Raw genomic sequence first — 14956 nt, forward strand, 5'->3', positions numbered from 1 at the left:
CTCAGAAGGATGCCTGAATTTAAATAAGGTGATGTTAATCCCAGTATTGTGGTCTCTGATGGAAGTCTTCTCTTTAGATTCATCAAACCGAAGCACCACAGATACGGACGTCCCACCACCTTTTGGTCACCAGCATGAGGCTTAGGAGGGAAAGTCGCAGAGGAGATGAAGTGTCCCTGCAGCAGGTTAAGACCCTTTTTTTTTTCCATCTCTTGTATCATATGTACCAGTACAAAAGTGCAGATGTAGTAAAAAGTAAACCATACATATTTAATAAAGTTTGTCTGTTGCAATGGTTATTTATACTCAAAGTATTTCTGGCTTGCATTCTGCAATATATAGTGGTCTCTGAGTTATCCTAATACTATAGAGGCAGACCATATTTACTTTTGACTTAATCTTAAACCAGAAACCCAATGTATATCTGAAAGTTATCCATTGGCAAATGTTGTTTAAAGTGGCTTTAATTATTAATTTTGTTTATGTATACATAGTGTCAGAAGCATTTAGACACAAAGGAGTTAGTTCCTAAGCCTCTCTAGCATGCTCACTTACCCCAGTCCTTGAGTTTTATTCTATCACTGTTATTATTGTTAATGTCATTTGATTGTGGTAAGGATAACAGTAGTAGTAACAGTAATGATGATAATAGTAATAGAGATAAAAATGCTGTCCTAAAAATTCAAGGAATGAAGTAAATAGGTAAGATCAGATAGACCTTGTACTTGACTCCTTGTTGACAAAGTGCTTGTGAAGTTGTGTAGGTGTAAACAGAATTACAGAGTAACTACAGTAGATTGTGCACATATCTGGCACCAGCAGGTTACATAAGAATTACTGATGTAGTTTTGTGATTACTGTTTGAGATCTTTACATGGTATTTATTTTTACTATAATGAATTACTGTCATCTTTGTGATGTATTTCTTATTATATCTTGATGGGCTTTGTGGAGGGAGCAAAATTAGTGATTTGAGATTTTTATTTAATGGCTTTTATGATTGTATGGATTTTTACAGCTGGTATTAGACATACAAATTTTAGTTTTCTTAGCATTTTCATAGTGGCATCATAACAGTGTTAATAATTACATTTAAATGAGTAAAATTGGATAAAATAATATAAAACAATATCAATATTGTATTGTATAGTAGTACTGTATAATATAATGTACTGAAAATATACTAAATATAGTGTGGTAGTTTTGAAATTTTGTGGGTGTATATCATACTGTAAAGATTTTTAAAGACTGAGGATATAACTAGTACTTCTTTTTAACAAAAATTGATGATAATAATCCAACTAAGAAAAGGGCTTTTTTCAGTTGGTCACAAAGGAATAGCCAAAAGATTATTAAACATTTGTTCATTACCATGCTCTTGCATTTTGCTCAACAGAAAGAATATCAGGAGAAGATGACAGAGAACCTAAACGATGGGATAGCACCTGAGTCGAGGGTTTTGTCATTTAAGAGTAAGGCACCACAAGCAAAAGAAGGTAACATTAAATTTACAGACAGAGTATATGGAGTAATGCAAGAGTGAATCATGTGAATTATGTGCATCATGTCTGTGCTTTGGCTGAATGCATGAATTTTGGTCAAGGCAAAAGTTAGTGGGTGACTATGCAGCTGTGTGTATGTGTATGTAGACTTTTGATTGTTTAAGATTTGTTGTGAAAGTAGGTGTATTTATTTTTCAGTATGATGTATTGAAAAGTGTATGTCTGTTATTTTTTAATTGTGTATGATATTTTGATCAATATTATTGTTGTTGTTATTTTTTACCAGAATTGCTCTTCATTCATGCTCTGTTTGAATAGAGAATAAGTGGAAATTGCACCAGTTTTTGTATTAAAAAGTAAATGATATAAAAATATTCTGATAAGTATGAATTATCAATTTTAAAATCTGTATAAGATGATAAGTTCCTAAAGAAGACTGAATTTAATGCATCTTTTCTCTCAGGACATTTGAACAATCACAAAGTTCTCTACAGTGCTGGAAAACCCACTGTGCCCAAGGCTGCCACAACAAGACACATTCCCAACATGCCAGAAAAGGTTCTTGATGCTCCAGAACTTCTTGATGATTACTGTAAGTTTTAATCAGTCTTTGTGTTAAGGTCCTTCTAGCCTTGTGATCATTGTTGTTCCCATCAATTTAGGGACATAGTTGCATAACCTGCATACCTGCATTAGTCCTTTTGTGACACTGCAAGTACTTGTGGGGAAATAGTTTTATAGAGAGGCAGGAGCAAGCAGACAAATATTATCAAAATTGCAGAGATTCTATGTTGCTTAAACTTCAATTTTGTCTTTGCTTCATGGGTATTTCCCCTTCAGTTGCAGCACTTTTTTTTTTTACAGCTGTTTCCTTCTCTTTATCTTAATTCACTGGATCTGGGTGATGGGGATGTCAAAAAGAAAAGAAGAAAAAAAAAAAAAAGGATGAGGGGTGGATGATTGAATTGTGTTGTCATGGGAAAATTTTGCTTGGCAGGGGAACTGTTGCCAAGCAGAGGATGAGGAGGATGCCTCGTCATGAGTGCACAGGCATTTGGAGAGAGATTGACTCAGCAGGTTTACAGGAAGGGGTTTCTGTGATATTTCAAGATAATGAGGGTGGAGGGTACCCCGAACCAGCTAGGAAAGTGCGGGCTACAGGGAGGACAGTATGGCCATGTGCCTGTTGTTACCTGCAGTTCGGGGTTGCAGATTATAGAAAAAAAAGAAAAACAAAATATATCAATGTTATTATTTTTACTGCTATTGTACAGTGTGAAAGATCTGGAGAGATAATAATGTGTATAAAGTTAAAACAGTCTGTGGCGCTCATGATACGGGCATAATGGATGACAAATATAAACGTAAAATGGCAGTACTGAAAAAAACATATCAATAGGATAAGAATTAATAGAAATTGCAAGGAGGTTTCATGGAGGCTTTATAACATATTAGTGTTCATGTGGGCTGGTGCCAATAAGCTGAATCTGGGAGAGCCCCCACTCAAATAAGTCTAATGCCAGATTTTCACCCAAGTGCCCTCTCTTGTATTGTGAGGATATTCACTTCTCATTCATACCTGTTCTGCAGTTGTCAACGTAAATACGGTCCAAGTGCCAGAGCGAGGGCACCAAGATCCAGCTAAGTTATAGAAACATTTGTATGCACTTTCATGTAGATTTAAAAAACAAAAAAAAAGGGGGGAGGGAAAGGGAGTTGTACTTTTTTGTCTGAGGGGAAATTATTCTGCTTCTTTGATAACTCAAAGTAATGCTTATCTCCCCTCCCAAGATCTTAAACCCTTTTCGACTGGAGTGTGAACAACCACTGGCTGTAGCTCTGGGAAATTCGGGGGTAAAGTTTGGAATGCTGGCGATGGTTCCATTACCCCCCGTGCCAGCTGGGGTGACCCCGACTATATCTGCTCTCTGTCGTGGATTAAGGAAGGTTAGTTTATTTACTAATTCATATCTGCAAATGTTGTTTTTTGTTGAGAATGGTTTGAATGAAAATGTGAGTATTTCACTGGGGAAAAGTATTGTTTAGCATTTTCCAGAGGTTTTAGACCTTTAGACTTGGGAACTGCTTGTGAAATGAAAATTTTTCTCTGAATTTTTTTAACCAGTGTTATAATTACTGTTCACTTTCTCTTGTTCTTTTTTGATTGAATTTTTGGAAATTTCATAAAACAATCAAAATTTTGAATAGAAAATTTTTGGTACGAATAATTTTTTTGAAATTTTAATTTTGAAAATGTATAAAATTTGGAAAATTTTAGGTAAAGTTTTTTAAGTATTTTTTTTCTCAATGCCACCCAAAAACTCATAAAGACCCCTGAAAAATTCCCTAAACTTATTTGAATTATCACAAAAACATGATTCTGTATCTTTTAGTTTTGAAAATACATGAAATTCTAGTCCTGTACATAAATTATCTTTTTTTTCCCCTTTATAGCAGTTTAGATTTTTTTTTCTTCGAAATTACTTTCTTTTATAAAAAAAGAAAAAAAATTTAAGTATTTGAAAAATAGTCACATAATTTTTTGTTTTTTTATTTTATTTTTTTTTATTTATTATTATTTTTTTTTTTTTTTTTTAAGTTAAAATTTCTTTGCAAAACATCGTTCAGAACATCACCATGTGTTTAGATAAAAAACAGCTAAAAAAAAAACCTTTACTCCCTGAACTTAACAAATTTTAAACCAAATGATTTTAAATTTTAATGTACAGTATCACTTAAACCCAATTCACTTTCCCATCCCAACAAGGTAATGGTTTGCCTTTGCAATGCCGGGTGTCACCAGCTTTGGGATTTTGCAAACAGAAGCTTTTTCGCTCATGGGTGGCCACGAGGCGGGCACCCCCCTTTCTGGAACCGTACATCCTCCTCGGCCACGCTGGGGGACAGATTTCCACCATATGTCAGAGGGTAAACACAGTGGCGCCCTTAGGGGCATTCGAGGTAAATGAGTTTGAGCTTGTGCTTGTGGGTTTGTTTTTTTTTTCTGTATTTTTGGTGGGGTTTTTGTAAGTTTTTTTTTTGCAATGTGAGACAGTTGTATTTTGGGTCTCCTTTTTATATTTTGGAGGAAAACTGTGTATTTTAAAAATAAAGTTTTGAATTTCCTATGTTTTTCTCAATTAAAAGCATTTCTACCCAGAAATTTAAAAAAGGGTTTTATACTCTGATTGCAAGGTTTCATATCATAAAGATCATGAAAAAGATCTAAATGTAAGTTTTTCAGATTTAAAGATGGATAAATATTAAAATTTTACCATTTACTTTTTCATATTCACATATGAAATACTTGATTATATTTATAGTACTAGATTGACAGAGGAGAGAGGTTTGCCATTTCAATTTTCTTTCCTAATTCTTATTTCTTTTTTTTTTTTGCCTTCAAAAAATAATCACTTTGAAATTTAAATTTCCCAAAAAAATCAATCTTGCTTTAAACACCTTAATTGCCATGTTTTAATAGATATCTGTCCCTTTATACAAAAGGGTCTGGGGTCTAAAGTGGTCCCCTATGGGCGTTTGCTGCCTGGGGGGGAAATGAAAATCAGGTAAACATTGGGTAGCAGAATACTACTCGGTCCAAACGCTAACTAACTCAAGGCCGTTAATTATTACAAAAAAAAAAAAAAAAAAAAAAAAAAAAAGGGTGTATTTATGTATATATGGTATATGTAATATGGTATGTTATAGTGTATTGTAAAAGTGTATATGTTAATGTGATATGTATTATTTGATTGTATATATGGTATATGTTATTGTGTATATTTATATATGTGATATTTATATAGTAGAGTGTATATGTATTAGTGATATGTGTTATTTGTATGTGTTATTGTATATGTATTTTTTTATATGTGTATATGTAGGTATTGTATATATATGTATGTATATTTTATTTTGTATGTGCAAGTATATAGGTATATGTATGTGGTGTATAAGTATATGTTGTTATATTTTAAGTATGTGTATATATGTATATGTATGTATGGTTATGATATGTTTTATGCGTATTATGTTATGTATGAGTGCATGTAAGCGTATATATGTTATGTTGATGCGTATAATTTTAATGAAATTTGTGTATATATATTTTTATTAATATGTGTATTTTTGGGTTTATAAATAAAAATAAAAATATAAAATATATATAATATATTAAAAATAAATATAAATATACACACACAACACAACACAACAACACAAACACACACACACACAAAAACACACACACAACACCAAAATATAATAAATATATATAATATAATATATATATATAAAACACAAACACACACACACACACACACACACAAAAACACACACACAACAAAAACCAAAAACCACCCCCCCCCACAAAAAAGTTAGCCGACCGTCGTCTCTCCCCCCAAAAAACAAAAAACTACAACCCCAAAAAACAGGGTCGTGAAATGAACGGGCCAAGAGGCACCGAGCACCAAGCTCCCAGAACACCACGGGGAAACCCCAGGTGGCGGGGCAGGCACGAAAAAAACACAGAATGACAGCTTTCCTTTATTAACAACAAATTTTTACCCGTCACTTTCTATAGGCACAATCGGGGGAAAAAGCATGTCACACTGCACGGACAGTTATAAAAGGGCAACACAAAGATATATCAGGTCAAAGGGACACATGAGGTCTTCCGGGCAGTACCCAACCCGTCTCTTCGCTTTTTCCTCCGTCCTCCCCTCTCGCCAGCTGGTCATGTTTTCCCAGGTCCCTCATGTTAACACATGTTTTGCACAGAGACAAAGACCCCCTGGGATAGCAATATTAATATAACACAAACCCACACACAATTATATATATAATATAATTTAAAAAATATAAAATATATAATAATACAAAATATATATATAAAATATATTAAAAATATATATATATAAAATTAATTATATACATATATAATATATTATATACATTTTTATATAATACATATATTAATCATATATAATACTATATATATATATAAATATATATATATAATTATATATATATAGATATATATAATTTTTTTATAATTTATATATATAATTATTATAATTATAAAATAATATATAAATATATATAATATATTTTTTAAAAGATTATTTAAAATATATATATATTTTAAAATATAAAATAAATTTTTAATATAAAATAATAATATTATAATATATAATTTTATTTTTATAAATAATATATCTTAAAAAATATATATATATATTATATATATAACATTTTGAATAGATATATAAGAAAATATACATATCTTAAAAATTATATATTATATATATATAAAATTATAATACATTTTATATTATATTAAAAATTTTAAAAATACATATATAATATATAATTATATATTAAAATATAATTAAAATCAAAAATTAATATATATATATATAAATATATATATAAAAATAAAATATATATAAAATATTAATATATATTTAATTAAAATAAAGATAAAAAAATATAATATTAATAAAATAATATATATATCTTATTAATATTATAATAATATATATATAAAAATATTATATATTATATATATTATAATTATATATAATTTTTATGGGATTATAAGTTATATTTTATATATATATATATATATGTATATATATATATATGTATATATATATATATAATGTATATATATATATATAATGTATATATATATATATATATATATAATATATACATATACATATATATCATACATATATATACATACTATGTATATATCATTCATCAATAATGGTATGCTTCATGTTTGAGAGCGTGGACCTCTCACCATCCTTCGCACTAAATTCGATTTACGCTTTTTTCCACTTGTACATCGAAGCCTGTCAAATATCTTTGATATTGTTCGCTCAAGTCTTGTCATTGGTTTGCCTCTTACTCTGTATTCTATCACATAGTCTTTCTCAATACTTTACTTCTCATCAATGACCAATAAACTTTTAATTTCCTCTGTCAGATGTAAACAGCATGGTACTTTACATATTATTTTTCTCAAGCACTGTATGTATTTATGTATGTATGTATGTTATGTATGTATGTATGTATGTATGTGTGTGATATATATTTATATATATAGATATATATATTATGTATTATATATATGTATATATATATATATATATGATAATATATAAAATATATATATATATAATATATATTTTGTATATATATATTATATAATATATATAATATATATATATATATAATAATATCTATATATATGTATATATATATATGTATATAATAATATGTATAATAATATATATATATGTATATTATAAAATATATATTATATATATATATGTAATATAATATAATATTGATATTAATATATATATGTATATATATATATTATATGAATATATATATATATATATATATATATATTATATATTATATATAATATATAAAATATATATATTATATATTTTATTTTATATATATAGATATATATATATAAAGTATATATATATATATATATATATATTTATATATAAAATTAGTTATATATATATAGTATATATATATAAATAGTATATAATATATATAATATAAAATATATTATATATATATTTCATATATATATATAATATATATATATATATATAAAACAAAGATCTATGATGCATTAATAGTGGTGTATCTGTATTCCTAATGTGCCAGATTTTCAAATATTTTCAACAATGAAGTTCTATTTCTGTGTTTTGTTCTGTAAGTATTGTGATATAAATTATTTCAGCTTTTCTGTGCTGTATGTTGACAATTTCATATTCCAGGCTGTAGCTTGGTGTCCGTTGGCAGAACAATCTCCTTGCAACGGGTGGAGGGACTGCCGACCGCACCATCAGATTGTGGAACTGCACAACTGGAATTTGTCTTAAAGATACCACAACAAATTTCTCAGGTTGGTTGATATTGTTATTTGTGAAGAACGAATTGTGGGTTACTTTTTTTTCTTTTTCCTTTTTTCCTTTTTATTGTATGGAATAGTATTGAATTTAGTGCTTTAATCTTTTTTGATTTATTTGTTTTTTTCTTTTTGTTTGTTTTTCTTCCTTTTTTTCTTGTCACTGTAAATGCAATATGTCCTTGATAGTTTTAGAAATTATTCTTTATAAGTTTTGTTTTGAAGTTTAGACAGAAGCAGACTTTACCAGCAGGGCTTTTCATATAACAAAATGAGGTGAAATGCTAGTATAATAAACTTGCCTAATATATCTCTCACTGAACAGTTCATTGTAGATGTAGAATGAAAATGGATACCTTGGCAGCACAGATGCATTGGCCAATTTTGATTATATCTTCATCAAAATAGTTCATGTATTTCTGACGATGATACAGTCAAACACTGTCAAGTATATCTCTTATGCTGTGAAGATATTTATTCTCTTTCATACCTTTTTTCATATTTTTCTCTTGTTATAAGAGCAAAATATAGTAGATAGCTATATGATGATTTTAAAATTGGGATCTTCGTGGGCTATAACTTTTCACTTGTTGGATTGATTGATCTTCCCAAAGTTGACCTTGAGAACAAGCTATGTTGGAGTGTAAGACTTCCGCCTGTAAATAGTTGCCATCTGCAACTCTGGCCCACACTCAAAAGGCACATAAAGATGTCACCCTAAATTTGGGGTTTATAACAGATGATAATATATTGTCTGTTATTGTTTCTCAGTAGTATGGTGGTTAAATATTTTCATAGATACATAAAGATTAAAAATTAGGTTTAATAAAATGTATATTAATTTTATATTGATTTAGGTGTCATCCATTGTTTGGTCGCACACACAAAGATTTCATATCAGGCCATGGATTCTCTAACAATCAGCTGACCATCTGGAAGTACCCATCTATGGCAAAGGTGGCTGACCTCACAGGTAAGTTGCATCAATATCTGTTGCTCTTTTGACTTTTATTTATGGATCTGTTTTAAATTTTTTTGTATGATGTTCATGAATATTACTGCTTCTGATTTTAGGATATTGTGATTAGAATACTTCCATACAGTTTTTAACTGATTTTTATGTTATTATCCATTTTTTGTATTTAGATTTTAGTATGTTTCCTTTTTGTTTGTCTTGATGAGGTTGTTACTAATTTCCCTCATTACTTAGCCAGTGTTATTTAAATAAGAATACAAAGAGTTACATATTCTGCATTTTAAATCTAAACATAACCTCTATTATTATCTAAAGCATTTTCAAGAACATGACTAAAATCCCAGTTGCCTTCTCTACAGGTCACACAGGCAGAGTACTGGAGCTGTGCGTGTCTCCTGACGGCCAGATGGTAGTGAGTGCAGCTGCCGACGAGACCATCCGATTGGAAATGACGGGCCATGGACAAAAGGACAAGAAACAGGCCGATGCAAACAAAGGCCATCCGATATCCATGCTTGCTCAGACCATTCGATAAATTGTATGGTCAAGTCAGCCTTCCACCTCTTTCCTCTGTGTTTATCTTTATTATTATATTAATATTATTATTATTATTTATTATTATTATTATTATTATTGATAGGTCTATCATAGGGATTTTTTTTTTACTTTCCTAAACAATCACCTGAGTGGGTGTTGTTTGAATTCCTCTTGAAAAATGGTTTTTTATAATTTCTAAAACATAGGAATGAATGTACAGAACTCATGTTAATTCCCAAATTATATCTCTTCAACTTTAAATGTGTTCTGCAGACATGATATGATTTTTTCTCAGATTTGATTTTTGTAATTTTGGGTTTTCATTCTTAAATTTTGTATTAAAGTGAAATGAAGTGATTGCATCTTTGTTAAAAAAACTGCAGATTTTTTGAATTGTCAGGGATCTACCATTTCTGCCTTCCCATGGAGACTTTTTATGTATTGAAGTTCCCCCATCCAAAAGATATGTAATATTTAGATACCAATGACTTTTTTGTCAAAAATGGAGAGGTAGAAGTCTCAAAACTGCAAAATTTTCTTCTTGCAGCTGAAAATATATTGTCTATTCCTATAAAATTTTTAAAAGCTTTAAAAGGAATAAATTTTCAGTGTTTTATGGGGTTCGGGTTTTAGTATCACTTTTGGATATTTTGAAGATATAGTGTAAAATAAATTTTGCACGTTTATATACATTGGTCCCAGTATTCCAAAGAACAGCCTCCTTGGTTTTGTGCTTAGCCTTTTTAATTTCTGAGCACTTTTTTTATGGCTGAAATAAACATCATTTGTTCAAGTCTTTTACTTTTGTATTGGGTTATTTTTTGATAAGGAACACTTTAATAAGTAATTTTATTATTTAAAATCAAATGTATAATTTTTTTAGATTAAAAAAAATGACCCTTTATCCCGGAGAGAAAAAAAAGGGAAACTACCAGGTATATTAAAAAAAAGTCGAAAAACAGGGAACAGAATTGCATTTTAAGTATTTTTCTTTAAGAGAGAAAAGTAAATGTCATATTCAAATATTCTAAAGTAACAGAATGTTTTTTCCCCCTGGCTTTGGGGATTGCATTACAGTGTCAAGTTTAAAAAGTATGTAAGATTTCCCGATATTTAATTTCACGTTCCAAGTCACTCTTTGTCCAAAAAAAAAAAAAGAAAAAAGAAAAGGTTATTCTTTTTTTTCTTAGGTAAAAGTTTTTGATTTTGAATGGAAATTTTTTTACATAACTTGTTTTCAATTTGGCCCTTTGGGGGTAAAAAAACCTTTTTTTGGCTTTTCAATGAAATTTTTAAAACCTAACCTCACTAAATGATTTTTAAAAACCTTTCCCCAAAAAAATGCCGTTTAAAACTTTGGGGTATTACTTTGTTTTGAAACCTTTTGATTAAATGAGGAAATTTTTTTCTTTTTGGCCCCCCCAACCGCCCGGTTTCGGGGGGGGGGGCTAGGAGGCGGGACTCCCTTTATAACTAAACCCTTACCCCCGGGGCCCTAATAATTTAGGTTTTTTTTTCCCTTCCCCAAATTTTCGTTTCTTCCCTTAAAAACCCTTGCACCCAAAATCCAAGGTGTGAACCGTCTGAAAAAAAAAAAACCCACCCCCCCCCCCCCCCCCCCCCCCCCCAAACACCCCCCCCCAAACCAAATTTTTTTCCCCAAACCCCCCCCCCCGGCCCTTTTTACCCCCCCCCCCCCCCCCCCCAAACCCCCACCCACCCACCCCAGGCTCCCTTTTGACCACGGCCGAACACTGCAACAAAAACTACCCCTCTCAATGCTATAGACAGTAGCCAACAACCAACCCCTTAAACGAACTTTTCCACTTTTCCCAGCACGCTAATTTCATCACCTCTACCCCCAAACCCCCAACATCAACCACCCACCCCCCTTTTTAATACCTTACAGCCTTATTCCCCACCTCCCCTAAACTACTCCCAAACTACCCCATGTCACGCCCCCGCCTTGATACCCCCATAAAAACAATTTTGAAACCCTTTCGCGCACCCAAAGGGGGACCGTTTTTTGGATCCCTCCCCAGCCCCATTTGACAACACCTTTTTTCCCAAAACAATGTCCCCCAAAAAAAAGTGGGTAAAGTCTCTTTCCCGTAGCCGACCCGACCGCCCCGTTTGTTACAGTAAAACCCAAAAACCCAAGCTATGCATTAACAAAACTAACAACAATATGGTAACCCCACCAAACCCCTCAATATTGCACCGGAAACAGTTTCAATCTCCCCAGAAAATCCCCCAATTATGAAAAAAAGATGGTCAGATTGGGGAGAAGACCTACTCCCTGTTCACAGACTATGAGAAAACGTCGTACAATGTACCCATTCCCCCAGAGGAAATCGAAAGAAACCCATAAAATAGCCAAAATTTACCTTCCGTAGACATGCCCTTTCCCTTTAAAACGTCTAATAGGAGGAGAATCCCCCCTTTGTCATCCCAACCCCTCCAGCAGTGCCAAAATTTGTTGGCGCTAGGACACCCGAAAACATTCCCTTTTCCCACCAGATGCCCACAGGCCCAACCGGCCATACCCCGACTAACTGCCCTGCACAATCAGCACATTTTGCCAACTGTGGGGGCCCCCAAAATTATTTTATGGGGGTGCCCCCACCTACAAATTTGAGCTGAGGTAGCAACTCCAGATTAAACTTGGATCACACTACGTAAGCCAGACAAAAAGCACGTCGAGGGGTTTTTCTCTCACCCCCTACTGAATACTGTCATTCTACAATTCTCCAAAACCCCACCCCCCTACATCAAAAACCCCCCCTCTACCTCCTCCCTTCCCCCAGTAAAAAACCTTTTTCCATCCTAAACCAGACATAAAATCTTACTCAGAATTCAATCCCCACCCAAACCCCCAACCCCTTTCCCCCCTCTCCCCCCCGCACTACCGTAACAGACAGAAAAACGTTCCCCCCCCTCTTCCCTCCCAACAATCCCACCACCTTCTTTACTCCTTTGCTTGAGACACCAGTCCTCCTTTCCCCCCCCCCAAAGAAATCCTATACCCCCAAAACTACCAAACCCAATCAGAAGAAGAAACCATTGAAAAAAATTTAAGATACCTAATGAAAACTGACATCAACCTCCAAATCTTACAACTCCGCCCCCTTTCCCCATCCCAAATAACTGTGATATCCCTCCCCCTCCCCAAAGAATCCCCCCTAACCCAACCTCCTACCCCCTCCAACACGCCCCCCCCCCGACCCCCAACCCCCCCCCATTTTTCCCTCCCCCCCATCCCCTCTATCCCTTCCACCCCCCTGGATACACACGGAACCCCTTTTTCACAAGATCCCTTTTTCAGACCTCCATTCCCAAAAACCCTCCTAGAGAAAAACCAACTCCCAACCTTCCCATCTCAGACCTCCATCCTTTCCCCCCTCTACTGCTTCCCCCAAAATCAGTAAATAAACTACCCTTTATTGGGAAAATTTGCGGGTTTTCCGCTCCCACAGACCTGACCCTTTTCAACCTTTCTTTATAGTCCATCTATTTTATGCCCTTTAAGGACCTTTCTAACACATCCCCCAAAACCAATCCCTTACATTTTGTCCATCCCCACATTCCTTTATGTCTCATCCATACTTATCAATCAGAAAACCCTTATGTCACACCTCCTTTTAAACCAATGTCCCTGCACAGTTTTCGTATCTTCCTTTTTCCTTATGTAATGTTCCCCTTTTAATCCCAAATCCATTTTCGGCCCCCGTTTGAAACAACCCGTCCCCTTTTTTTTTCCCCCCATTATCCCTTTACCGACCTCCCAACCTATCGAATCCTTTTAGAACCCCCACCTTTTTGCTTCAACAACCCTTTTCTTCCCAAACGTATACTATCCTTCACTAATTTTCTCCTTACACACCCGACCTAACCCTTTCCTCACCCAAATTTTTTTGCCCAGTTAGACAAAAATCACTAACCAAACCCCCTTCCCCAACTAAAAAAAAGTTACATGACCTTAGATGTTAGCAATTTCTTTGTTTTTAAACCTTAACCCTAACCCCATCCTTTAGAATGAAAAATACAAATTTATATCACTATGAAAATAATTTAAGAAAAAAAAAAAAAAAAAAGGCCATCAAAAAACTGCTAATCAAGCTGTTTCTGGGTTTTTAACACAAACAGACATTTGTTTGACATAGTAAAAAGGGCGGTTGGGTTTACCCTTCTGTGAGGGCAGAAAAAGGGCCATAATCAGTAAATTGGATCGGTGTTGGCTGAGGGGGAGGCAGTTTTTTTTTCTGGGCACCCCCCCTATTTTTTCTGGGGGGATTAAAAGATGGGGAGCCAAAGAGGGGATATCATATATTTTTTTTTGTGTTTAAAATGTAAGGTGGTTTTCAGTCATTTGTAGAAAGCTAGGAAAAAAAATATAGGTGATGCAGCAGTTTAACCTGAATCTCAGAAATAATATTTGGGAAATTTCATTTATCTGGTTTTCTTCAAAAACAAGATACAAAATACCAGCATTTATTTCTTGAAAATAAAAATCATAAAGATTTTTATTTTTAAAACAATTTCCCCATACAATGGAGACCTAGAGAAAAATATAGCTGCCAAACAAGAAAAATGAAATATTAAATGGTTAAAAAGAGGATAAGGATATGTGAAACAGTGGTGAGCAGGTACGAAAAAACATCAATTCAGGCTAATATGAATAATTAAAAATGGTTCTGCAGCAGTAAAAAAGAGGATAAGGATTGGAAACAGTGGGGGTCACGGGACGAAAAAAATAACAGACGCTAAATTGAATAATTAAATAGGGGTTCTAGCAGCAGAAAATTATAGCAATTTTTCTTGTTTGGCAAAAAAAAAACAAAAAACAATATTTTTATTCTCAGATTTTGGGGAAATAATTAAGGGAAGCAGTGAAAGTTTAACCTAATCCTTAATTACTGATAATAAAGGAAAAATTTTTGCCCCCCAAATAAATCCAAGGTTTTTTTAAAGAAAAATTCAAAAAGATGCTTTTTG

The 14956-nt window shown here is 32.7% G+C and overlaps 1 protein-coding gene across 1 annotated transcript in view; it reads left to right on the forward strand.

Annotated features, from left to right (window-relative positions):
- The window catches only part of LOC119579360, a 35494-nt gene that overhangs the window by 12964 nt on the left and 7574 nt on the right, over window positions 1–14956 (forward strand). The window contains exons 6-16 of the mRNA XM_037927128.1: window positions 1397–1496; window positions 1966–2094; window positions 3093–3100; window positions 3294–3449; window positions 3711–3720; window positions 4270–4491; window positions 8318–8445; window positions 9115–9176; window positions 9306–9421; window positions 9784–9911; window positions 12482–12548. Coding sequence (XP_037783056.1) covers window positions 1397–1496; window positions 1966–2094; window positions 3093–3100; window positions 3294–3449; window positions 3711–3720; window positions 4270–4491; window positions 8318–8445; window positions 9115–9176; window positions 9306–9421; window positions 9784–9911; window positions 12482–12548 — 1126 coding nt within the window. The remainder of the gene's footprint in view (window positions 1–1396; window positions 1497–1965; window positions 2095–3092; window positions 3101–3293; window positions 3450–3710; window positions 3721–4269; window positions 4492–8317; window positions 8446–9114; window positions 9177–9305; window positions 9422–9783; window positions 9912–12481; window positions 12549–14956) is intronic.

This window comes from Penaeus monodon, chromosome 2 (assembly GCF_015228065.2).
Source record: "Penaeus monodon isolate SGIC_2016 chromosome 2, NSTDA_Pmon_1, whole genome shotgun sequence".
Lineage (NCBI taxonomy): Eukaryota > Metazoa > Arthropoda > Malacostraca > Decapoda > Penaeidae > Penaeus > Penaeus monodon.